The following is a 27,778-nucleotide window of genomic DNA, read 5'->3' on the forward strand; positions in this document are numbered from 1 at the left end:
ATTACAAAAATTCCTGAGAATCACCTGAAGAGATATTAAGCTTCTTGAATGTGGTTTTGAGCACCTTGAGGGGTGCAGTTTTTAGAATGGTGTGACTTTTAGGTATTTTGTGTCATATAGGTCCCTCAAAGTTACTTCAAATTTGATGTGGTCCTTAAAAAAATGTTTTCTGTACATTTTGTTGGACAAATGTGAAATCGCTGGTCAAATTTTAACCCTTATAACTTCCTAACAAAAAAAAATATGTTTCAAAAATTGTGCTGATGTAAAGTTGACATGTAGGAAATATTATTTATTAACTATTGTGCCCAGCTTGTGCTTCTGGAGACACGCACCCCTTAAATGGTTAATTGGGCTCTCCCCACTACAATAATGTTAAACATATGGCCGCTTGCTGTGGTTAAGGCACAGTGGGTCTCAGAAGGAAGAAGGTATGTGGATTTGGGAGCACAGATTTCTCCGGCTGGCAGAGTAATTGGCTCCATTGACAATTCTGGAAAGACCATAAACTCATCTGTCCATGAACATGGATTTGTCTCTGTCTGATGGGAAAACTGTTATCTGGGTGGTAGTTGACCCGTTTCAGTAAACAAGCTAATTTTGTTCCTTTGTCAGGGTTAACTAATACAGAGACACTCTCCATGTAAATGGCTGCACATCCAGTTGGAAGAATGTCTCAAGTAGGCTACCACAGGGCTCTGTCCGGGGCCCTGTATTATTCAACATCTTTATCAATGATTTAGATGAAGGAATTGAGGGTACACTGATTAAATTTGCTGATGACACAAATTTAGGAGGGATAGCTAATACTAGAGAAGAGAGAGAAAAGATTCAAAAAGATATAAATAAACTGGAGCAGTGGGCAGCAAATAACAGAATGGTTTTTAACAGGGAAAAATGCAAAGTACTACATCTGGGCAATGAAAATGAAAAAAGCATATACAGAATGGGAGGAATAGAGCTAAGCAACAGCACATGTGAAAAAGACTTGGGTATACTAATAAACTAAATATGAGTCAACAGTGTGATGCAGCAGCAAAAAAGGCAAATACAATTATGGGATGTATTAACAGAATCATACAGTCTAGATCAGGGGTCGGGAACCTATGGCTCGCAAGCCAGATATGGCTCTTTTGATGGCCGTATCTGGCTCGCAGACAGGGCTCCTACCTGTCTATGGGAAGGATGCATGCACCGCGCTTCATCAGGCCGCGGTGCACGCTGATATTGGTAGTTCTTTGATGGCCTGATAAGCATTGGCGGCAGTGGTGAGCGGCAGGGAGCATGGACTACATTTCCCATAACTCCCTGCATAGCCGCGCCGTCTGCAAGCACGCACCTGCGTCCCCTAGTGAAGCGGCATCTGCCTCCTCCCTTGTGTCTCCCTTGGACGTTCCAGAAACCCCTGGCTGTGCTGCTGCTTTGAAGGTGAACATTATAATAGTAATTATAATAGCCTAATAGTGTCACAGGCCAATCACCGCTAACTGATGCCTGTATACAGCACTTAAGGCAGTGATACCCCTGTGCTTTCCAGGATTGCGGTGGAGGTGATAGGATGTGACATCTTGCACAATCCTATCACAGCCAGCGCTGCAGCCTCCACTATTCCAGGCAGCGGTATACAGGCAGCGGATAGCAGTGATGGGACTGTGACATCAGTGGTGGTCCTCTACTGTTAGAAGCCCACCGCTTCCACCAGGTGTTTTCTAAGACACCCCACGTTTTTGGGTGACAGTAATATAAGACTGTCTTATTCTCAGAGAAACTAGATTTTTGGCACACTTAGGCTCCTATTCACACTGAGGAATGAAGCACTGAAAATTGTACTTCATTCTTCAGTGTTGGCGCGATGAACATGGGCTGTGTATACTGCCCAATTTGAGTGCAGAAATGCTTCTGCGAGTCCTGTGGGCTCCCATTGAGCTCCTCTTGAGCATAACAGGAGGTCAGCGCAGACCTGCAACATTTATTGTCAGGGTCTTTATGTCAATAGGAGCTCAGTGGCAGGAGGAATGCTGCAGCATTTCTGGACTGAAATTGGGCAGTATACACAGCCCTTGTGCTTCGAATCTAGCCTCACGCAGGCAGCACTGAGGAGTGCAATTTTCTGTGCTGTATTACTCTGTGTGAATGTGGGTTATTCTATATATGGGAAAATTTGAGAAACAATAAGCTTGTGTGACAAACTCTCAATAAAGTGATCAAGATAAGCTGTGTTAAATTAAAATGAATGTCACTTTGATACAAAAACAGAGTTATTAGTTCAGCAATGAGCTACATTCACTGCTGAAGTACTTGCTCCTTTTAGCTAATAAAGCCCCTTTATACTTACCTATTGTTCTGACCTCAGATTTATGTCCCAGAAGAGGAGTTTTGACTGTTCCTGTCACAGTGTCTCTTCTTTGCTCAGTGACTGTTTTTTCCTCGGAAAGACTGGAAGTTGTGAAGCTATCTGCGCCATATTGGTGAAGAACACTAAGTTGAGAAGAAGCGACCTTCAATCAAATTGCAGACTCCCCCCAAGGATAAAATTTGAGGTAAGAAAATATCTAAACACAAATGGGGCTTTATTAGATAAAATTATGATGTTTTGAATGTAATAGGTACGTGGGCAGGGGTGGGTGATGTTGCTTGTAGTCACTGGGTGTAATAGGTATGGGTAAGGGCACACCACCTGTAGTCACTGGATGGGGGGGGGCTACTGGGGTGTAGTAGGTATCCCTACAGCTTACATCTTACCCATATGGTGGGCCATGCTGGGGTATTGAAAGTGACAGCTGAACACGGCCGGCGTCAGCACCCGACTAACCCGTGACGAAAAGAAGACAGCTCTTTTAGAGGTCTACTAAAGTTCTATAGCACAAGGACCAAAAGAAACCTGGAGTTGGCCCTGCTTGCAGACAAATCCACAAATTAAAGAAATAATGACTCAGAGCCTTCTATTCACCCCCACAGTACTGCCCTTTATTGAAGAAGATGGCTAAAAGAAAGAAGGATGAGGAGTATCGTACTTTTCAGCAGGAGTGGACAGACGAATTTGCCTTTGTGGAGAGAGCAGGTTCACCAGTTTGTCTTATATGCAATGATAAAATTGCATCCATGAAGCGGTCAAATATAAAGCGCCACTTTGACACACGCCATGCTTCATTTGCATCGAAATATCCTGCAGGGGACAGCAGGAAGAAAGCCTGTCAAGAGCTGCTGTGCAAAGTGCAAGCTAGTCAGCAGCAACTTCGAGTTTGGACCCAACAAGGTGACTTAAATTCGGCTAGCTTTGTTGGTGCTTTGGCAATTGTCAGAAACGGAAAACCATTCACAGATGGGGAGTATGCCAAAACATTTATGCTTGATGTTGCCAATGAACTTTTTGATGATTTTCCGGATAAAGCCAAGATTATCAAACGGATAAAAGACATGCCTCTGTCAGCAAGAACAGTTCATGACCGTGCCATCATGATGGCAAATCAGATTGAGGCATCCCAAGTGAAGGACATAAATACAGCTCTGTTCTTTTCTCTTGCTTTGGATGAATCAACTGACGTAAGCCATATATCTCAGTTCAGCATCATTGCAAGGTATGCTGTCGGTGACACGTTACATGAGGAAAGTCTTGCTGTTTTGCCTCTGAAAGGGACAACAAGAGGGGATGATTTGTTCAAGTCATTCACTGAGTTCACTAAAGAAAAAAATCTACCAATGCATAAACTTATTTCAGTGTGTACTGATGGTGCTCCCTGCATGGTAGGAAAAAACAAAGGATTTGTAGCGCTTCTTCGTGAACATGAAAAAAGACCTATCCTTAGTTTTCACTGCATCCTACATCAGGAGGCACTTTGTGCTCAGATGTTTGGTGAGCAGCTTGGTGAGGTGATGTCACTTGTCATTCAGGTGGTCAACTTTATTGTTGCCCGTGCTTTAAATGATCGCCAGTTTAAAACACTCCTGGATGAAGTTGGGAATAATTATCCTGGTCTGCTTCTGCACAGCAACGTGCGCTGGCTGTCAAGAGGGAAGGTGCTCAGCCGTTTCGCAGCTTGTCTGAGTGAAATACGAACTTTTCTTGAAATGAAAAACGTTGACCATCCTGAGTTGTCCAACACTGAGTGGCTCCTGAAGTTCTTCTATCTTGTAGATATGACTGAACATCTGAACCAGCTCAATGTGAAAATGCAAGGCGTTGGTAATACAGTTTTATCGCTTCAACAAGCTGTGTTTGCATTTGAAAATAAGCTGGAACTGTTTATCGCAGACATTGAAACAGGTCGTTTAATACACTTTGAAAAACTGGGAGAGTTTAAAGATGCATGCACAGCAAATGACCCTGCACAACATCTTGATATTCAGCAGCTAGCAGGCTTTACATCCAATCTCCTGCAATCATTCAAAGCGCGCTTTGGAGAATTTCGTGAGCACACTCGTCTTTTTAAGTTCATCACTCATCCACATGAGTGTGCACTGGAAAGCACTGACCTGAGTTATATCCCTGGTGTCTCCATCAGAGATTTTGAGCTACAAGCTGCTGACCTGAAGGCTTCAGACATGTGGGTGAATAAGTTTAAATCACTTAATGAAGATTTGGAAAAACTTGCACGACAGCAAGCAGAGTTGGCAAGCAAACACAAGTGGAGAGAAATGAAACAACTCCAACATGCAGACCAGCTGATTGTCAAAACTTGGAATGCACTTCCTGTCACATACCAAACACTGCAGCGTGTGGGTATTGCTGTACTGACAATGTTTGGCTCTACCTATGCATGCGAGCAGTCTTTCTCACATCTAAAGCACATCAAGACTAACATACGTTCACGTTTAACGGATGGAAGTCTCAACGCCTGCATGAAGCTAAACCTCACCACGTATGAACCAGATTACAAAGCCATCAGCAAATCCATGCAGCACCAGAAGTCACATTAATGGTAGGAAGTATTCTATTCATCGTTGGTTAGCAACAGCATTAAAACGTTATTATGTTATAAAAAAAAAGAGTTCGGAGATTTGTTGTTCTTTAAAATTAAATACAAGTCAATGTGTGCACTTTATGTACAGTGAGACTATTTAATAAAGTTCAATTATTTATTACGCTGGGTGTGCCTGCTTGTATGTACCACTTTGAGTAGTAAATGCTTTAGTTCCCTATGGGTCTGAGCCTCTCTTTTGTGTTCATTTTCTGTAAGACCAACACTTTTAAAAGGGCCACTGACAGATACAATTGCTCCAGCGGTCACTTAGTACACAAAGGAGTGTTCCTCTCTGCTGCACTAAGCCACCGCTGGACCTAAACAATAATTCGCTGTAAAATAATAAAATAGATAATTGACATAACTGACAATGCGTTGTGTGACATGTCCAACATTCCAGCTTCTTTCTTCTGCGAATGCCTCAAAGCTGGCATTCTCTCAACATCAGGTGGGAAGAATGCCAGCTTCCAGTCATGCGCAGGAAAAAGAAGAAGCCAGACTGCTGGACTGATGTCATGCATCGCAAGCTCACAATGTAAGTTATTTATTTAATTTTTTTACTGCTAATTACCATTGTTTCAGTCCAGTTGTGGCTTTATACAGTAGGGAGGAGCATTCCTTGCTGTACTAAGTGAACATTGGAGCGATTGATCTGTCAATGGCCCTTTAAACATATTGTACGGCTCTCGCGGAATTATATTTCAAAATATGTGGCGTTTATGGCTCTCTTAGCCAAAAAGGTTCCTGACCCCTGGTCTAGATCATGTGAAGTCATTATCCCCCTCTACTTCTCTTTGGTCAGACCTCATCTGGAATACTGTGTCCAGTTTTGGGCACCACATTTTAAAAAAGACATCAACAAACTGGAGCAAGTTCAGAGAAGAGTTACCAGAATGGTGACCGGTCTGCAAATCATGTCATATGAGGAACGGTTACAGGATTTGGGAATGTTTAGCTTGCAAAAAAGAAGACTGAGAGGAGACTTAATAGCTGTCTACAAATATCTCAAACGCTATCACATTGTAGAAGGATCATCTTTATTCTCATTTGCACAAAGAAAGACTAGAAGCAATGGGATGAAACTGACTGGGAGGAGACACAGATTAGAAATCAGAAAAAACTTTTTGACAGTGACTGTGATCCATCAGTGGAACAGGCTGTCACAAGAGGTTGTGATTTCTCCTTCAATAGAAGTCTTCACACAGAAGCTGGACAGACATCTGTCTGGGATGATTTAGTGAATCCTGCTTTGAGCAGGGGGTTAGACCAGATGACCCAGGACCCTTCCAACTCTACGATTCTATGTTGTTTATTCGTCACGTAATGAGGTTGCATGGAATTCCTCTTAACATTGTGTCTGATAGGGGAGTGCAATTTGTCTCCAAGTTCTGGAAAGCTTTATGTAATAAACTTAGGATTGACTTGTCTTTTTTTCTGCTTACCACCTTTAAACAAAAGGTCAGACAGAGAATACAAATCAATCTTTGGAGCACATTTTGAGATGTTTTATTGTGGCTCAGCAGGAGGACTGGTCCTCTTTCCTAGCCTCTTGCAGAGTTTGCCTTTAATGGTTGGGTCAATCAATCCACTGGAACTTCATCATTTCTTGTATTTACGATTTTCATCCCTATTTTGATGAGTTTTCCAGAATAAGTTCTGAGTGTCTGGGGGTGGAGGTCGCTATACAGAAGCCTGGTAAGGTTTGATAGGAGGTTCAAAGGAATATTTGGGTTGCTCAAGTTTGCCAAAAATAGAAGGCTGATAGAAGACTTTCAGCAGTTCCTGTTTTTAAGGTGGGCAATAGGGTCTGGCTATCATCCAGAAACATTAAACCTAAGGTACCGTCGGTGAAGTATGGTCCGAAATTAATCAGTCCCAATGAGGTCCCAAAACAGGTTAATTTGGTGGCATTTAGGTTGAAGCTTCCTCCATCTCTCCGCATCCCTAATGTCTTCCATAGAGCCCTGTTGAAGGAATTTGTTCCCTCACTGGTGTCACCCTCATCCTCACCTACTCCGGTTGCGGTCGTTGACATTCTAGAGTATGAGGTACAAAGGGTTGTGGATTCCCAGAAGGTCAGAAATTCCCTCCAGTACCTCATAGATTGGAATGGATATGGACAGGAAGAGAGATCCTGGGTTCCAGCACGATCCATGAGGGTCAATCAACTGGTCAGGGCCTTTCATGCTGGGTTTCCTGGGAAGCCTGGGGATCCAGTGGCCCACCTAGAAGAGGGGGGTATTGTCATGGATTCATAACTGACTGTGGACTTGTGACACTGTGAGTCATAGCTCAGCCGCTTTATGGAATCTGGAGTGTGCTACACTTTTGGTTTTGTGAGTGACTGGTCAGTCAACTAATCTGATCCTAGGGCATGCTGGGCTGTCAGCATTTTGATTGACAACCCTTCTGCTCAATCTGGTCTAGTTTGCGAGCGTTTCCCCAGGTGTCTCCCATCCTCAGATTATTTTCTAGGTACTTAGCTGGCTTGCTGTGAGCAGCAGATTGTCAGTTGTAGCTTTGCTTTAGTTAGGTGCATGCCCTTGCTGTGTCTGTATTATGATCTTGTTTATGACCTTGAATCTGTTGTGACAAATCGTGTGGATTATCCCTTCTGTAGTTGATGCTCTCTAACTTCAGGTATCTGATCCCTGTCTTTGCCTCTGACTATCCATTTGGTGTACTCCCTGGTTTTGACATACCCTGCTGGCATTTAACCCTGGACTGTTTCCTGGCCATGCCTTTGATTTACCCCTCTGTACTTTGAGCCCTTCTGGTATTTGACATTGAAACTCCTGACTACCCTGTTTAACGGCGTTCCCATGAGTAGTGACTCAGCGTCACAGATATGAATACAGTAATTAAGCAAAGTCAGCACTGACTGGGTGGATAAATTACATGTTGTAAATATAGTATATATCTACTTCAGCAAACATTTGATAAAGTATTTCACACTATCTTTATTAAAAAATGACCAAGTATAGTATTGACAAGGCTACATTTAGGTGGATTCATAACTGACTCAGTGATCGCACTCAAAGGGTAATAATAAATGGTTGCACATATAATTGGAAGAGTGTTTCAAGTGGGGTACCACAAGGCTCTGTCTTGGCCACAGTGTTGTTCAACATTTTATTAAATGATCTAGATAAGAGAACTGAAGGTAATCTACTCAAATTTGCAGATAATACAAAGATAGGAGTGATAGCTAACACTAGAGAAGACAGAGAAAGGATTCAGAAGGATCTATATAAGCTTAAACAATGTGCAGCAATAAACAGAATGGTATCTAACAGGAGAAATGCAAGATTCTACATCTGGGCAAGAAAAATGGAAATTGCATCTACAGAATGAGAGGAATAGATCTAAGCAACAGCACGTGTAAAAAAAGGACTTGGATATACTAATAGATCACAGACTGCACACAAATCAACAGTATGATGCAGCAGCAAAAAAAGGCAAACACAGTTCTGGGATGTATTAAGAGAAGCATATAATCTAGATCACGTAAAGTAATTATCCCCCTCTATTCCTCCTTAGTCAGACCTGATCTGGAATACTGTGTCCAGTTTTGAGTGCCACATTGAAAAACTAGAGCAAGTTCAGAGAAGAGCTACCAGGATGGTAAGCTGACTGCAGACTATGTCTTATGAGGAACGGTTAAAGGATCTGGGAGTGTTTAGCATGCAAAGAAGGCTAAGAGAAGACTTATTAGCTGTCTACAAATATGTATGTGAAGGGATGTCACAATGTAGATGGATCATCCTTATTCTCACTTGAACATGGAAACATGAGAAGCTATGGAATGAAACAGAAAGGGAGAAGATACAGATTAGATATTAGAAAAACTTTTTGACAGTGAGGGTGATCAATGAGTGGAACAGGCTGCCATGATAAGTGGTGAGTTCTCCTTCAATAGAAGCCTTCAAACAAAGGCTGGACAGACATCTGTCTAAGATGGTTTAGTGAATCCTGCATTGAGCAGGGGTTGGACACGATGACCCTTGAGGTCCCTTCCAACATTCTATGATTCTATGATCTGCAAAGCAACCATAATGTACCATATTTTACTAATTGCAAATTATTTTACAGTGTAAAATTATATTTAAAATTATATTCTCAAATAATTTAGCTGAGACAAAATAGGAAACCAGACAAGATATTTGGAAATAATTCTTTATAAAAGTTGGGTAGATTTTGCAAATGAAAATATAAAGAAATATACACAGGGAAAACCAGTGCAATTTACCATGCCATATAAAATCCACAATGCAAACCAGATCACATTCTCAGGAGCTCATACATGGAGATCATTTTTATACTGAACAAAACTATTGACGTAATAACTTTACATTTTACTAGAAAAAGAAAATATCCTTTTTTTTTCTGCAGTTAGAAAGGTTGTCCGGGACTTTTATAAATTGATGATCCTTATGATTGTTGGCGGTGTGACACCATGCACCACTACCGATCAGCTGTTCTCAGTGCCAGCGGCGACTGGAAGTACTCAATTGCGGAGCTGCTCAGCACAACTCCATTAACGATATTGTGGCTGCACTATACTGTTGACAGGGATGTGCTGAGCAGCTCTGCAACGGACTAGGGGACAGGTATGTAGTTCCCGGCCATGACCACTATACTGTTCACGGAGCTGTCCTGTGCAATGCCACAACTAAGCACATATGGCCATCACCACAACCAACTGATTTGCAGGGGTACCGCAAGTCACACCCTAACGATCATATGTTGATGACCTTTCCTAAGGACAGGCCATTATAGTAAAAGTCCCAGTCAACCACTTTAAGGAATCTTATTCAAAGCCTTTTGTATTTCGATAGGTGATGATTGCAGTTGGGACAAAAATGGTCGACATCCTTACAGCTGTCCAAACAGAAAGGAATCAGGCAGCATCCTAACCAGCAACTACGGGAGAAAGCACAATAGGTTAATATAAAAAAACAGATTTCATAGAAAATAATCAGGCTCAGTAATGATTGGGTTTTATCCCTATGAAGGTTTTGAACATATGTTACTTATTGTTGATTAGACATATTACACTGTAATTTCCTATGGTGATATTGCAATATGTCAGAGTTTCTAGTCTTCTAGAGACCTGAGCTGGAACTTCAAGATCCCCAGAAGACCTGCTGCCCCAAACGACACAATGTTATATAGATACAGTGGGGAAAAAAGGTATTTAGTCAGCCACCAATTGTGCACGTTCTCCCACTTAAAAAGATGAGAGAGGCCTGCAATTGGCATCACAGCTAGACCACAACTATGAGAGTCAAAATGAGAAAACAAATACAGAAAATCACCTTGTCCGATTTGGCAAGATTTATTTTCCAAATTATGATGGAAAATAAGAATTTTGTTACCTAAAAACATGCAAGATTTCTGGCTCTCATAGACCTGTAACTTCTTCTTTAAGTGTCTCCTCTGTCCTCAATCTCAAACACTCACACACTCCAAACTTCACTATGGTGAAGACCAAAGAGCTGTCGAAGGACACCAAAAACAAAATTGTAGCCCTGCACCAGGCTGGGAAGCTGAATCTGCAATAGGTGAGTAGCTTGGTGTGATGAAATCAACTGTGGGAGCAATAATAAGAAAATGGAAGACATACAAGACCACTGATAATCTCCCTCGATCTGGGGGTCCATGCAAGATATCACCCCGTGGAGTCAAAATGATCACAAGAATGGTGAGCAAAAATCCAAGAACCACACGGGGGGACCTAGTGAATGACATTCATAGAGCTGGGACCACCGTAACAAAGGATACCATCAGTAACACACTATGCCGCCAGGGACTCAGATCCTGCAGTGCCAGTACATGTCCCGGCCCGTCTGAAGGTTGTTAGAGAGCATTTGGGTTATCCAGAAGAGTATTGGGAGAATGTAATATGGTCTGATGAAACCAAAGTAGAACTGTTTGATAGAAACAAAACTTGTCGTGTTTGAAGGAGACAGAATGCTGAGCTGCATACAAAGAACACAAAACCTACTGTGAAGCATGAGGGTGTCAACATCATGCTTTGAGCCTGGTTCTGCAAAGGGACCGGGATGACTGATCCGTGTACATGAAAGAATGAATGGGGCCATGTATCTTGAGATTTTGAGTGCAAACCTCCTTCCATCAGCAAGGCCATTGAAGATGAAACGTGGATGGGTCAGTATGATAATGATCCCAAGCACACCGCCAGGGCAACGAAGGAGTGGCTTTGTAAGAAGCATATGAAGGTCCTGGAGTGGCCTAGCCAGTCTCCAGATCTCAACCCCATAGAAAACCTTTGGAGGGAGTTGAAAGTCTGCGTTACCCAGCGACAGGCCCAAAACATCACTGCTCTAGAGGAGATCTGCATTGAGAAATCGGCCAACACACCACCAATAGTGTGTGCCAACCTTATGAAGACTTACAGAAAACGTTTGACCTCTGTCATTGCCAGCAAAGGATATATAACAAATACTGAGATGAACTTTTGCTAATGACCAAATACTTATTTTTCACCATAATTTGCAAAATAAATCTTGCCAAATTAGACAAGGTTATTTTCTGGATTTTTTCAAAAGAAATGTGGCACTCACTCAATTTGCAGTGATGTAGATGTCTTTTATTTTACCATATCCAGGTTACAGACATTTGCTTGGAAGCAGCAGGTAAAAAGTGAGGGTGCGGGGAGTGAAAACAGGACGACGGCCGTCTTCTATGGACTATTTTTTTGGGGCTATTTTTTTCCCCACTGTATAGCATATAGTAGTATGCGGACCATGTTACAGATTCTATCTGTGGACTGAATGTACCAACAGAATTAACAATGAGTAGTGTCAGATCACCGTGGGCTAAAATCTTAGCGCAATTTCATTATTTGCACTCTATTCCTTTACTGCTGAATCCAAGCACACTGCCGATTGTAGCCATTCATCAGACTATAAACTGTTTAATAAAAGTCTACAGCCTGTTGCTCATAAACTAACCCGGGTGTGTTCATATAGTGCAAATTTAGAAATTAAAAGCCACAGGCTAGGATTGGATCCAAAACTACTGCAGATCTCTTTTATGTTCTCTTTTTCGATCCACAATTAGAGAATAATTGCTTGATCACAAGAGCGAATAAATCAGACAAGTGCAATCTGATAAAAAAATCGGATTGCACTCGACCAGCGTTACTCATGTCTATTTGGCATGCGAAAACAAATGCAGCATGCTGCGAATGGCTGCGAGAATCGGATCGCACCCATACAAATCTATGGGTGAGTGTGAAACATCGTACTGCACTCGGATGTCAACCGAATGCAGAGCAATTCCTGCGGACGCCAGCGATGGGGAGATGGAGAAATTACTTTCTCCATCTCTTCGGCACCTGTGCTGATTCTCACATGCCAAAGGATCGAAGAATAGAGCACTGACACTTGGCTCACACTCGCAGGAGTAATCTTAGTGTATGTCAATGTTTGACTTTGCAGTAAGTAATAAAAATGCCTTAAAGCATTCTCTCTCATTATTTTGGCATTTGGCAAATAGTAATAATTATGGTAATCTTAATTGATCTAAAACAGGAAAGGTTTATTCTGATTTCATGTCAGATATTGAGAAAAATATTCAGATGTGTCTTTTTTTATAGTGTTTGTAAACTTCTGCTTTCAACTGTACATGTGAATTTGGTACAGTACAAAGTTGGCGCATTGTTGCATGAGTTATTTTTCTCTCCCAGTCTAGTGGATCCAAAATATAAGAAAAGTTGAAGAAAAGTTGGTATTCAGATCTTCTCTTTATTTAGAGTTAGTCTTGATTTGGGCTTCAAGCAAAAAAGGCTCCCCTTTTTTCAACAAAAAAAATCTTAAAGTTACGTTTTCACACTGAATTTTTGGTAAGTTTTTTTAAGCTGTGAATTTTCACTGCTCAAAATAAAACCACAGCGTCTAAGGCTACGTTCCCACGATGAGGTTTTGGTGAGCTTTTGATGTTGCGAATTTACTGCACCATTTCTACACTCTTTATCTAAATTAGGTCACTTGTGTTTTTGAGTGTTTTTTTTACATGCTTTTTATCACGTTTTGATGCTGTGTTCTCTATTGCTGGTCTGTCATCTTTCAAATAAAGTTGCTTTGTGTTTGATACATTGTGGTATTTGACTTTGTGAAAACTTTATTGATACACTTAGGTGTAGATTTCATGTGTTTTGTATGCATTAAAACGGCATGTGTGTTTTTTACCTGTGGATTTTCCATACCTAATGCCAGTCTATCGGAAAAATAAAACTCGGCATACCCGCAAGAGAAGTTGATATGTTGCGTATTTGAAACACGTTCCGTAGGTCAGTTTATGCTGAGTTAAAAAAAAAGAGGCACAGTGGGCAAGAGATTTCTATAAAGCTCAGCCACTTTGCTGGAACTGTAAGATGCTGCATTTTTTTTTATGCAGGGAAAACACGCAGCGTCAAAAACTCACCAAATGCTGAGAACACCGCCTAAATGTCCCTTTTTCACTTTCTAATGCAGGATTAATGTTATAGTCTATGTCAATGCTTACCCAAACAGACACAGGATGCCAAATATAAGCCAGGCGAGGAGCCCCGTGTTATACTCTATACGTGTCACTACATTCTGACGACACACAGGGCAGGTGCAGGATGTCGGAGTGTCAGCAAATGATGTGGTCATGATCACCGTCGAGGTGACAGGAGCCATGATCACTGTGAAGGAAAAGACAATTATTCATTTGAAACAACTTTGTTCATAGATAATATAACGCTAGGATAATAGAAACACAAAGCTACAACCTCATTGTATCAGTAAGGAAAGAACGCTAGAAAAATGGCCCTGGAACTGCTTCCGGGTAAGGTTCAGATGAGCGCTGCACTTGGAGGACCAGTAGTGTCTACAAATGGTGAAGAATAGATGACTGGCCTCATATACAGCTCTGCATGCAGGCGGATGAGAGAGCTGCCTATTATTTACATGCACTAGTGCGGGCAATAAATACAACCAGACTAGAGCATGCTGAAATTTGTTTCCAAGAGGATCTTGGGTCCTTGTGTGTTATACTGTATGGCACACCATGAGGTGTTCATTATACTATGTGGAGCACTATGGTGTATGTATTATGCTATATGGAGGACTATGGGGACTGTATTATACTATATGGAGGACTATGGGGACTGGATTATACTATATGGAGGACTATGGAGACTGTATTATACTACATGGAGGACTATGGGGACTGTATTACACTACATGGAGGACTATGGGTTGCATGCTATATAGGGGCTGCATTATACTGTATTAAGGACCATGGGGAGGGCAATATATTATATAGAGGTTGCATTATACTATATGAGACCTGCATTATACAATATCAAGGACTATGGGGTGCATTATATTATATGGTGGATTATGGGGTGCATTATACTATGTGGAGGACTATAGGATTCATTATACTAAACAAGCAAAATGCTGCTTATTCATCGATTGATTGGATTGTTTATGCCGGAACAGAAATCATTGTTCTCAGCAGCACATCACCCAGTGAAAACTGCAGATATGCTGCTGATAACATCATAAAGTATGAGGACAGATTGGAAAGGTAACAGCCTTCTCTTTTACCTGCTTAAGCGGAGGGTTATCAGACTCTGAATCTTAATCTGTACCTTATTTATCTATGTATGGCAAGATTGTGATTGTCTACTTTGATTTAACCCATGCCTATACCATCTAACATGAATAGAAAGGCAGCCATTTCTACTACCACTGGGCTTGACTCCATTTAGATTCCTTAACTACTTACCAAGTATCACAGCTACGTTACTGGCGCATTGCATCCCATTTTCCCTTATCGTTTTGCACCTTCAGGCCTGTCTACCTCTTGGGAAAGTACGCACAGCTCAAATATATATATATATATTTGGGAAAGTAGGCACAGCACAAATATATATGTATATATGTATATATATATATATATATATATATATATATATATATATACACATAATTTTTATATTGTCCACTATTGACTCTATTGTGGTTGTTGTCCTATTTGCAGCTGAATCATTCCTATTTATACTAGCGCCACTAATCATCATTTTCATTTCTATCTATCTATCTATCTATCTAAGATTGCTTTATTAGTTAGAAAACTAAATTGAAATGACAGAATTACAGTATGTAAAATCTGATGTTAAAAACGCATTGCATACGGATTTCATACGCATGTCATATGGATGCTTGGTGAGAAAAAACTCTACAACTTTCTGGCTGAGAATCTCAGCTACCTTATACAGTGGGGAAAAAAAGTATTTAGTCAGCCCACTTAAAAAGATGAGAGAGGCCTGTCATGGCCATCATAGGTAGACCACAACTATGAGAGTCAAAATGAGAAAACAAATCCAGAAAATCACCTTGTCTGATTTGGGAAGATTTATTTTTCAAATTATGGTGGGAAATAAGTATTTGGTCATTCCTGTTCTTGGCTGATGCAATTTACTGGCTTCAGGAAAATGTGTATGAAATTGTCGCACGCTAGACGGATGGTCCGTGTGGTGTCTGAGTTTTCCTCGCACCCATAGGCTTGCATTGGCAAGTCTTGGACGATATACGCGTACAATCGCAGCATGCTGTGATTTTACATGCACGCCTAATACGCCTGTGAAAAAATACAGCGATGTGAGCTGCCCCATAGACTAACATTGGTCCGAGTGCATAGCACTCGCCCGTATTGTACGATAGTGTGCCCCCGGCCTAAGATGCTGCATTTTTGAAGCAGTGAGAATACACACCATGTGGGCATACAGCTTTATAATGGAAAGTCACAGTGCCGCTATACCGTCTCCTGCATGGGGCCTCATCATTATTTCTTTCTAGGTACATTCTGGAACGCACAATGGGATCATTATTTGCAGGAGGCTTTTACTGGACCAAGCGGTGACCATATTTCTATTTTCTTTTCCCCTTATTACTCTTCATGTAAATATAGTGCGAGTAGTTGAGACTAATGATGTTTCACAATATTGCGTGCAAACTGTTTTGTATATTTACTTATGAAAAACTGATTCTCCCCCAAACAAAAACTACAAATATGTAGGAAAATTCTTGCACTCTACCTGTGGGCTGTGGCCCTGTGGCTCCATATGGTGGAGGGGGGGGATAAGCTCCTCCAAAACCTGTACAGAAAATAAATCTAAGTTTTAGGCTGTCCCTTGGACAACAAGAGATATTTACTGACATACATATAAATGATGTAACAAATACATTATTCCATACAATAATGCAGACAAACTCTTCTGTAATCTCACAAATATCTTCACAATTTATAAAATGCCTTTTTGGGATAAAGCATGTATTGTACATATATAAAAGCAATACTTACATTATGTTACATTGTTAAATGAGAGATTGACCCATTAACCCCTTCCCGACATGTGACGGAATAGTACGTCACATGTCGGGACCCCCGCTTTGATGTGCGCTCCGGCGGTGAGCGCACATCAAAGTCGCGACATGTCAGCTGTTTTTTACAGCTGACATGTGCGCGCAATAGCGGCGGGTGAAATCGCGATCACCCGCCGCTATTAACTAGTTAAATGCCGCTGTCAAACGCAGACAGCGGCATTTAACTACCGCATCCGGCCGTGCGGCCGGATATGAGTGCATCGCCGACCCCCGTCACATGATCGGGGGTCGGCGATGCTCCTCCATTGTAACCATAGAGGTCCTTGAGACCTCTATGGTTACTGATTGCCGGTGGCTGTGAGCGCCCCCCTGTGGTCGGCGCTCACAGCACACCTGAATTTTAGCTACATAACAGCGATCTGATGATCGCTGTTATGTAGCAGAGCCGATCGGGCTGTGCCTGCTTCTAGCCTCCCATGGAGGCTATAGAAGCATGGCAAAAGTAAAAAAAAAAAGTTTTTAAAAATGTGAAAAAAATAAAAAAAATATAAAAGTTTAAATCACCCCCCTTTCGCCCCAATCAAAATAAATCAATAAAAAAAACCCCCAACCTACACATATTTGGTATCGCCGCGTTCAGAATCGCCCGATCTATCAATAAAAAAAAAGCATTAACCTGATCGCTAAATGGCGTAATGAGAAAAAAATTCGAAACGCCAGATTTACGTTTTTTTGGTCGCCACGACATTGCATTAAAATGCAATAACGGGCGATCAAAAGAACGTATCTACACCAAAATGCTATCATTAAAAACGCCAGCTCGGCACGCAAAAAATAAGCCCTCACCTGACCCCAGATCACGAAAAATGGAGACGCTACGAGTATCGGAAAATGGCGCAATTTTGTTTTGTTTTGTTTTTTGCAAAGTTTGGAATTTTTTTTCACCACTTAGGTGAAAAATAACCTAGTCATGTTAGGTGTCTATGAACTCGTAGTGACCTGGAGAATCATAATGGCAGGTCAGTTTTAGCATTTAGTGAACCTAGCAAAATAGGCAAGCAAAAAACAAGTGTGGGATTGCACTTTTTTTGCAATTTCACTGCACTTGGAATTTTTTTCCCGTTTTCTAGTACACGACATGCTAAAACCAATGATGTCGTTCAAAAGTACAACTCGTCCCGCAAAAAATAAGCCCTCACATGGCCAAATTGACGGAAAAATAAAAAAGTTATGGCTCTGGGAAGGAGGGGAGCGAAAAACGAAAACGGAAAAAGCTCCGGGGGTGAAGGGGTTAAAGGACTTTTCCATAAGTAAAAGAAGGGTCTGCTTTTTTACAGGCACAGCTCCATTCTTGTCCATAGACTGTTTTGTTTTTTTTTGCCTTCAGAAATTTTGCAATAGAGTTTCATAACAAATGGTTACCTATTAGCTTCTAGAACAATGGTCCCCAACCTTTCTTAAGGGGTTGCCCTAAACGAACACTGGTTTAATTCTAAATGTCTATTTACTTAATGTAATAATTTAATCTCTTTTCTAGTACGCATTAATTGAAAAGTCCCTACCGTTCCCTCGCTAGTCCATCTAACTGCTTTATTTTTTTATATCAAATTCTTGTTTGATGACGCTATGAATGCTGGGATACACAAATAAAATTTTTTGGGACCCATGTCCTAAAGCTTCTTTCTCTTGTAAACTTTAACTTTCTTCTTCTCGACCTTCTTTTGGGCTGGCATCCATATAATGTAGTTTGTGCCTGGACCACAATACCTGACCTGACAGTGAATTAATAACTATATAAGCTGTGAGAGAGTCACTGGCATAGTATGTGAACGGAGATACGTGTCACTGCATATACTCCTGTCAGTGATGTAAAACCAGAGTGTTTTGCCTCCAGCACGCTAAGTGCTGAGAGGGGTAAAAGAACCTATGTTATGGGTTGGTTTTAGTGGACCACCATAGAGTGGGTGGGAGGGGGTCCACCTTATCTCTACCTGCAGAGTCCTGACAGGACATATGTGGTGTCAAGGTCATGTGATCATCACACGGGGTGTTAAATACCTGGCCATGAGAGAAAGTGGATGTTGTGTCTTGGAAGAGCAGGAACTTCCAGATAGCTCCTGGAGGAGCTAAGGACTGTCGGGTTAACTGCAGGTTGAAACCTGCAGAGAAAGGACTCTGTTATAATGTATTTGTTCTGTTTTGTGTTAAACTAGGAAGGCTCTGCTTTTGTTTTTCTGAACCCTGCTTTGGTGTCTGCTGACATTAATAAACCAGCCGGTGTTTCACCACCAAAGTGTTCCTGTGTCTACCTGAAGAAGCAGCTAAGCGTGTCAAACCCTCCTAAAGCATAAAGGCTGGGAGTTTGGATCAAAGGTAGAGATGGTGCGAATCAATTCACAGGACCCGATCCAGCACCCACATCAATAATCTGTGGCCACCAGATATAAGCCTTGAGAACCTTGTCTTATCTGTTGACATTACAATCTCATCGTTGTGGCATAACGCACATCTGATGTCGTGTTATGCCATGGTTGCATGTCTCGCCTAACAGACAATCCCTGCATGTGTTACGGCTGTCGAACAGCCGCGAGACATGCAGCCACGGTGACGCAAACATCCGAGCATGCCAAAGAAATTCTATTATCACTAAAGCATGCTCGGATAACACCTTATCCCAGCAAGCTTGCTAATCACTATAAGTATGATATATTGGACTGTGTCTTTTGAACACTGCCTATATAGAGAAACCGCTTGTATCACTTTAAATTAATCCAGTTTATGTAGTAGTGCCGACTAAATGGGCAGTGACTAAGGTGACAAATGCAGCCAAATCCCTCTGTTTAACCACATAAATGATGCGGTCAACAATGAAGTTCTTTCATCTTAAGATCCACTAGACTTCTTAGCACTACCACTGGAACCCACACTCACCATGGATGATATCTTTGATGCATAGGGGCACTCACTCTGAATAAGTGCTAAGTATTGTTCACAGCTGTTCTTTGAATTGCTCTTTTACCAGTATTTTCACTAACCTGTGTGCTTTTTGCACTTTTTTTTGCAGTATTTACCATACTATCTTGTATGACAGATTATTTAGGATTTTGTATACTCAACACAGTGTACCTATGGGATCTGGTTTACATATGCATGTATATGCACATTTGAGGATCCGATTCATTATTTATATATGTTGTACTTATTGTATATCTGGTATCATCTGGCACTATTGCACTTTGTCTTTGTTTACATGCTCTGCTCCTTAATTTGGATATATGCCCTAACGTACATGTCTGGGATCCCCAAAGGCCATATCATTGGCTATTGTTGGTATGTGGTTCTTGTAGGCCAAAATTGGTTTCTCTTGAATGTTTTTAATTTGTTTGTTTTCCCATATGTTGTCCATAATGTCGTAATAAAATTTTGGATATTTTTGGTGATCACTGTTTTCGCATACTTCTTTTTTTTCTTGCATCTCTCTTTGGATATTACTGTATGCATGAGGTTGATCCCAGTACTTCGGTTAGGTTGTTGGTGTCCACTTCCTTTAAACAGTATGCATCTGTCCATAGACTGTTGCACAACTTCTCTTTAGTCCAGTCAATGTGTTGTTTGGCAAACTGTAACCTTTTCAACAAGTAATTTTTTTCAGCAATGGTATTTTACGATGGTTTCTTGCAAAAATTTTGACTTCACATAGGCTTGTTCCGATAGTTGCAGGACTCACAGGTAACTGAAGATCTTCTTCGATCTCCCAGGAGCTGATCATTGGATGCTTATTTGCCATTCTTGTGATTCTACAATCTATGCGGGTGGTAGTATTTCTTTTCCTACCAAGTGTTTTAAGTTCTGTTTGCCATTTTAAAGCACTGGAAATCTTTTTAGCTGAGCAACCAATTATTTTCTGCACTTCTTCTTGTGTTTGCTCTCTACAATCAACTTCTCGATCAAAGTTCTTCCTCCTTCGGTACAATGTTAGGAACAGTCAATTGAGTCACTGAGCAAAGGCTAAGACCTGAAGGTACAACGTTTGCTGCCCTTCTTCTTTATGTAAGGGTCATAATTCTTCACAGAAGGAATGACCTCATTAATTGAACTCCACACTCCACACTGCTTAATTAGGACACCCCATTTCATTAAATTAGCCAATTACACCAAATTATCAATGTGCATATTATGAAGGTTGATTCTGTTGGTTGTCCATTATTCGCCTACACCTAATCATGATTTTTTTCTAATGTTGTATGATCTTTTCTGCCAAAACATAACTAATTAAACATGGTGTTAGACTGCTATTATTTGGCACATAACTGTACTTGTAACCATGTAAAATAACATTGCTGGAGGATATTTTCATATAATTCAACATTGTGTCATTTGTCCTGGAAATTAATGGATAAATTAACAATTTGACATTACCATTCTTCTTGTTGAATCTTGTCCCTAGACATTTGTCCCTTGTCCCTGTCAATCAGTGTTGACAGTGGATGCCATTGACAGAGGAATGGAACCACATGGAACAACAATGGAACGACACATAACCAAGTTCCCAAATATGGTTCTCCAGCATTGTCATTTCTAATATTTATTAAAACAGACATATCAGGAGTGCTCAGGTCATTACTTGTAATCTAAGGCTATGTTCCCACTTTTTGGTGAGTTTTTTTACTTTGCGTATTTTCGAAAAAAGTTATCTATTTTACTTAATGGGTGCAGAAATGGTGCAGACAATATACAACATGAAACAATTACCAAAACCTCATCGTGGGAACATAGCCTAATAGTTGGAAATGTTTGCAATGGACCCCTTAACTATGGGGCCTTTATACAACTGAACAGGTTGCACATATGTTTGGTCCTGATATTTTATGCATGGAGCATCATTTTGTGACTTCTAATAACTACCATAATTTTATTAATTTTCTTTATCTTAAAGCTACAGTCTTCAGGGCTTTATTTCTTTGACCGTTCTGTGGTCGCTCTGCCGGATGCTCAAAAATTGTTCTGAACTTGCAGAGTATTTTTCAGTTTCCTTCTTGTCAAATGCAGACATGAGCACAGCTAAAGGACACAACAATTCTAAAGTGTGTAGTTGCCAAAATTTTGACCACGATGTCTAAGTTTTCTCAACACTTGTGAGTGTGGTTGATATAGTGTAAGGCTAAATTCAGATGTCTGGGTTTCACAGTCCTTAGAATGGATCGCAATGCCTGGAGTGAGCACAGATTTCCTTCCCAAATTAAGAGCCTCATAGAAATATACGGTATGTGACTTTTAGATTAGGTCAGGAGATCCATGGTTCGTCTGGACGTTACATAATTACATAGGTATACAGATTAAAAAAAGATCTAGGTCCATCAAGTTGCGTTTCATACATGTAACGTGAAAAATGTGATTTCAGTCAATTGAAGACATGACTGAATTTTTAGTCATTGGAGCCAATATGTTAACACTTCGCTTTAATTCACAACTTTACAGTTATTGATTTTGCTCAAGACTACCTTCATATACGCTTTTTTGTGGCTATTTTGTGGCATGAGTAAAAAAAAATATGGCACACATTTCATGCATTTTTTTGGTGAATTATTTGGTAAAAATGGTAAACACGAAAGCCATTACTTGATAATGCAACTTGTTGAGGAAAAAAATGACAGAATAAACCCACAACAGAAAAAAATACAATGTTTCTATTTTCACTCATATTGCCCTATATCACTGATAGCTAATGTCTGGCATTGCTAAAAAGGGGTGGAAAAATTGTACATAAAAAGTGTCTCAAGGCTTCCTATAAGGTTTCAATGTAATAGAGATTTCCTGTTCACATATAGAGGCAGCCGAATTGCCTTAATTGCCATCACATGACTCAGAAGAAGAGCTGAACGAACCTGGGCACTGGAGAGGACGGTGGTAGGTGAGTATATTAAGACATACCACACTACATACACACAAATTAAAAGAAAAAAAGGCTTGATGGGGGGGCTTCTTTAAATAAATACCGTATTTTTCGGACTATAAGACGCACTTTTTTTCCTCCAAATTTGGGAGGAAAGTGTGGGTGCGTCTTATAGTACGGATATAGCATGTGGGGAGGGGGCAGCAGCGAGTGGGATCGCACTGTTATCCCACTTCAGGATGTCCCGCTGCCCGGAATCAGCTGCTGGGGAAAGCACATGGCCCCGCTGATTAAGTGCAGTGAATATTTATTAGCTGCTCCCCATCCACCGATCAGCTGAGCAGTGAGCTGGGAGCAGCAAATGAATACTGCACTTAAGCAGGGACACACAGTTTCCCCAGCACTGATTCCGGGGAGAATCTGTGTGTCCGGGGGAGGAGGAGGCAGCAGCAGGGGCCAGGAGATCGCTGCATACCTGCCTGCCATGCTTGGACGCCGAGTGTTGTGCACAACCAGGACCTGTGTGATGTCAGAAGTGGGCGGGCTGGAGCATCACATGGCAGCTCAGAGCCCTCCCTCTTCTGACATCATCACAGGTCCTTCAGACTCCCACCTAGAATCTGCAGCTTCCTCTTATGTCCTGCGTGCGCTGTGGAAAGGTAACAACAACAGGGAGGGCTCTGTGTGTGTGCAGCCATGGGATGCTCCAGCTTTTACCTAACCACAGGCTGGCTGCCACAATTAAGAGGTCAGTCTTTACAAAACACAATAAAGCACTCTGCCACTCCTTTGGTGAACTATAACTCCCAGCATGTCATAGGATCTGCAGGACATGCTGGGAGTTATAGTTCTCCCATGGGATTATAAAGCAGCACTCCAGTGTTATTTTGCAGTGCTGGAGTGGTGCTTTCACTATAAGCCCTGTGCCCCCATTCTTAGGGCTCATTTCCACATGCGAGGCACACGTCCGTATCTCGCATGTGGAAACCAAGCTGTGGAGCCGGCACTCCAGAGCGGAGCATGCGGCCGCATAGGAACACATGGAGCTGCACAGCTCCGCTCCAAAGTGCCGGCGCCAGAGCTTGGTTTCCACATGCGAGATACGGACGTGTGCCTCGCATGTGGAAATGAGCCCTTATACTCACCCTCCAGCGTCTTCATATCGTACTTCACAGACACCACACTGGTCCCGCAGCTTCCAACATAATAACATACTATTATATATAATAACACCACATATAATAGTATGTTATTTATGTTATTAAATATTTTACCACATTTTTTTTGCTTCAAATATTTTTTTCCCAATTTTCCACCTCTAAAACCTGGGTGCGCCTTATAGTCCGGTGCGTCTTATAGTCCGAAAAATACGGTACCAGAAGTATTAAACATTGTCATACCCACCTGGTTGGGGTTGAGATGGTGGATAACCCTTATCGGAGTCATACATGGTAGTAATTTTTCACCTGAAAAGAAAGAAAAATTATTTGAAAATCATCATTTCGTGTTTGTGAATATTAGGGTAAGTTCACACAGGACTTTTTTGCTGCGTATTTTTGCTGCATTTTTTTATGCTAATTTTCAGCTGCTTTTTACAGTACCAGCAAAGCCTATGAGATTTCAGAAATCTCATGCACACACATTGGTTTTTTGTTTGATCAGTATTTTGTGCTTTGCTGCGTTTTTTTGACATAGAGCATGTCACTTCTTTCAGTGTTTTTGCTGCGTTTTTTCACCCATTGACTTGAATGGGTGTTGAAAAAAACGCAGGTATCATTATTTGCTGCGTTTTTGCTGCTGAAAATCCAAGAACATTAGCCTGGAAAAAGAGAAAAAAAAACGTACCAAAAAAACGCACCAAATACGCAACAAAAAACGCACCAAAACGCACCTATAAGCAGCTGAAAATTAGCATAAAAAAGCAGCAAAAATACGCAGCAAAAATGTCCATATTGTGTTACAGAATTTTGAACATAATGACGATGTATGTGATTAAGTACAATCTAATGGCATGATATTTGTCTGTTTGTTTTGTACATAGACAGTTGTACATTAATTTCAGGTTGAAAAACTTGCATAAAATATTGGACTCAATTTTGCACTTTTCAGCTTAAAAAATAGAAGTTGGCCAAAATGCAAACAAATCCAATTAGGAGTTGTAAGTTGGGATTTAACATTCACTAGCCAGACAACCATGAACAAGTAGACACATACTTTAACATAAGTAGAGATTCGAATTCAGCAGATCACTCAAAATTTGCAAGGAAAATTCAATTTGAATTAATGTTACTTGATGTGAATTGAATGTTACTTATTGTGCCCTTGGGTCTCTCCAGATCCTACATCATAACAAACATGGGGTGAAAAAAAAAAATACACTGCCACATACTTGTCCTGTCACTGCAGCTCCAGGTGTCATCTCACATCTTCTTCTGCAATACTGACTTGGTGCTTAGGATGCCGAACAAGCTTAAGACATCACTATGGCATGAAGGGCGCAGTTACATTTCAATGTGCGCCATGATGTCACACATCTCCTACAGAGCTGACTAGATCTTGGATGTCAAAAATCAGGTTGTGAGGAGGCAGAGAGCACCGAACGGCGAGTTGCAGCATATAGACAGCTGAGAGGTAACATATTTTTTGCACCATTTTTTTCTGCTACAAATAAGCAAAATAGTGGCTGCCTCTTCATCATTTTACGGAATTTGAGTGAAACGAATTACAAAAAATAAAAAGAATTATGGTGAATTCAAATTCTTGAAAATTTCAACGCAAATTCAATTTCTCTCAAACAGATTTAATCATCTTTAAACTTAAATGGCTTGTCTATTGAAAATAAGCTATCACTGATCCACATCAAGGGTAATAACTATTTGATCAGTTGGGGGTCTGACCGCTGTGACGCACATGGATCAGAATAATTGGAAACTTTTATCCCCTGTAGGCATTGTACTCACTCAGGTGCATCAGGAGGAAGACAGGAGACACGTTCCTTTCAAAAACCATATGGGTTTATTTGCTTCATAACCCGGAATCACCAACAGAAAGGAAAAACAGGCAGGCAAAAACACAGCATCAGTGTCCATAGCACAGTCTTCCAGCTCCGCCGATAGCTATGTGGGAGTTCCTGCTCTCCCTAGACACCAACAGCCTCTAACTCACATGGCCAGGTCACATGACCCTGACCTCACACAAGTCCTGGCAGGATCCTGCTCTCTCAGGCCTGTGGGCACACAGGCTGGGGTAATGTCCAGCACTCAGGCTCGGTCTGGAGCCACATACACAGGAAGACCTCTCCCTCTTTGCACACAGACAATGGAGCTCTCCACACCTCCAGCTACAGCCCCTGTGCCAAACAACAGCCTCCATTACATAACCTGTAACCACACTAACAGGGGAGGTATATGGGTAGCCAGACCCGCCCATCTCTCATAGCTACCCACAACCTGGACCCAGGTGCACTAAACAACATCTTAGTGCTCATGTGCACTAAAGCAAAATACTCTGGGTGGCATCGCAGGAAGCAGCCATCTCTGCGACACATACCTCACATCGATTATACAGCCATTAGCCTTCTTACTCCCCATTATAATATATCGGTAGTGTGCATTGCTCAACCGCTACTCCATTAATTCTTTATAGAACTGCTGGAAAACAACCAAGTGCAGAGCTCGGCAGTTTCAAAGGGAATGAAAGAGGCAGCGGTCAAGCATGAGCACTGCCAATCCATTCTAATGGGGAGACAGAATGGTCTGGCATCTGACATTAGGATTTTCCAATCTGCCGAATGTTGTGGGTCCAAGAGGTGGAACACCCAACTATCAGCAAGTTATCAGCGATCCGCTTCTGTGTGTCACCCAAATTATTGTCACTACACAGCCCCTATAAGTTTTTCAGCTGGTGATACAAGACTGATAAAGCTTTAAAAGTGCAGTAATCATAGTTAAATCTTACCATACCAAAAGTACAGGTTCAAAGCAAACACTGCAAAAGGTAAAAAACTCGATAGGCAAAGTTCTCCCTGGCAGTCACACCCCAACATGCTCTCCAGCAATTCTGTACCATAACACCAAACTCTTTGCTCATGAGGTGGAGCATAGGCGCAGGACTTACATGACCAAATAAGTGACACACCATCTACCCCTTTACTTTTTATGTGCTCACAATGTGTGAAGCAGTGACAAGATCATAGCAAAATAGTACTGAATCACCCATCACTAGTGTTGAGCATTCCGATGCTGCAAGTATCGGGTATCGGCCGATACTTGCTGTATCGGAATTCCGATACCGGGATTCCGATACTCTTGTGGTATCGGGTATCGGGTATCGCAACAACATTAATGTTAAAATGTGTAAAAGAGAGAATTAAAATAAAAAATATCGCTATACTCACCTCTCCGACGCAGCCGGGACTTCAGCGAGGGAACCGGCAGCGTTGTTTGTTTAAAATTCGCGCTATTACTTGGTTACGTGAATTCCCGGCTTGTGATTGGTCAGGTCGGCCACGTTGCCGGGACGCGGACCAATCACAGCAAGCCGTGACGAAATTACGTCACGGCTTGCTGTGATTGGTCCGCGTCCCGGCAATATGGCCGCCCTGACCAATCACAAGCCGTGACGTCACGGGAGGCTGGACACGCGCCCATTTTAAAATGAGCGCGTCCAGCCTCCCGGCTTGTGATTGGTTGACCGCGGCGCAACCAATCACAAGCCGTGACGTCACGGGAGGCTGGACACGCGCCCATTTTAAAATGAGCGCGTCCAGCCTCCCGGCTTGTGATTGGTTGACCGCGGCGCAACCAATCACAAGCCGTGACGTCACGGGAGGCTGGACACGCGCCCATTTTAAAATGAGCGCGTCCAGCCTCCCGGCTTGTGATTGGTTGACCGCGGCGCAACCAATCACAAGCCGTGACGTCACGGGAGGCTGGACACGCGCCCATTTTAAAATGAGCGCGTGTCCAGCCTCCCGTGACGTCACGGCTTGTGATTGGTCAGGGCGGCCATATTGCCGGGACGCGGACCAATCACAGCAAGCCGTGACGTAATTTCGTCACGGCTTGCTGTGATTGGTCCGCGTCCCGGCAACATGGCCGACCTGACCAATCACAAGCCGGGAATTCACGTAACCAAGTAATAGCGCGAATTTTAAACAAACAACGCTGCCGGTTCCCTCGCTGAAGTCCCGGCTGCGTCGGAGAGGTGAGTATAGCGATATTTTTTATTTTAATTCTTTCTTTTACACATTTATATGGTTCCCAGGGCCTGAAGGAGAGTTTCCTCTCCTTCAGACCCTGGGAACCATACAGGATACCGTCCGATACATGAGTCCCATTGACTTGTATTGGTATCGGGTATCGGTATCGGATTGGATCCGATACTTTGCCGGTATCGGCCGATACTTTCCGATACCGATACTTTCAAGTATCGGACGGTATCGCTCAACACTACCCATCACACAAATACAGTACATGGCTTATGTATAATCCTTGCATTGTGTACACACTCCTCAACTTTGAAAATGCAACACCAAA

The 27,778-nt window shown here is 41.8% G+C and overlaps 2 protein-coding genes across 2 annotated transcripts in view; one reads left to right on the plus strand and one right to left on the minus strand.

Annotated features, from left to right (window-relative positions):
* Positions 1-2,979: 2,979 nt before the first annotated feature.
* Positions 2,980-4,917, plus strand: LOC143786243 (protein FAM200C-like). Its single transcript, XM_077275518.1, has one exon. It carries the CDS (start codon positions 2,980-2,982, stop codon positions 4,915-4,917), a length of 1,938 nt encoding a protein of 645 aa, XP_077131633.1.
* Positions 4,918-9,123: 4,206 nt separating this feature from the next.
* LOC143786053 (LITAF domain-containing protein-like) overlaps positions 9,124-27,778 on the minus strand; it is a 43,500-nt gene continuing 24,845 nt past the window's right edge. Inside the window, exons 2-5 of the mRNA XM_077275232.1 lie at positions 23,646-23,707; positions 16,060-16,119; positions 13,494-13,656; positions 9,124-9,884 (exon numbers count right to left, since the gene is read on the minus strand). Of these exons, the coding sequence (XP_077131347.1) occupies positions 9,776-9,884; positions 13,494-13,656; positions 16,060-16,119; positions 23,646-23,691 (378 nt within the window). The 5' untranslated portion in view covers positions 23,692-23,707 and the 3' untranslated portion in view covers positions 9,124-9,775. The remainder of the gene's footprint in view (positions 9,885-13,493; positions 13,657-16,059; positions 16,120-23,645; positions 23,708-27,778) is intronic.

This window comes from Ranitomeya variabilis, chromosome 7 (assembly GCF_051348905.1).
Source record: "Ranitomeya variabilis isolate aRanVar5 chromosome 7, aRanVar5.hap1, whole genome shotgun sequence".
Lineage (NCBI taxonomy): Eukaryota > Metazoa > Chordata > Amphibia > Anura > Dendrobatidae > Ranitomeya > Ranitomeya variabilis.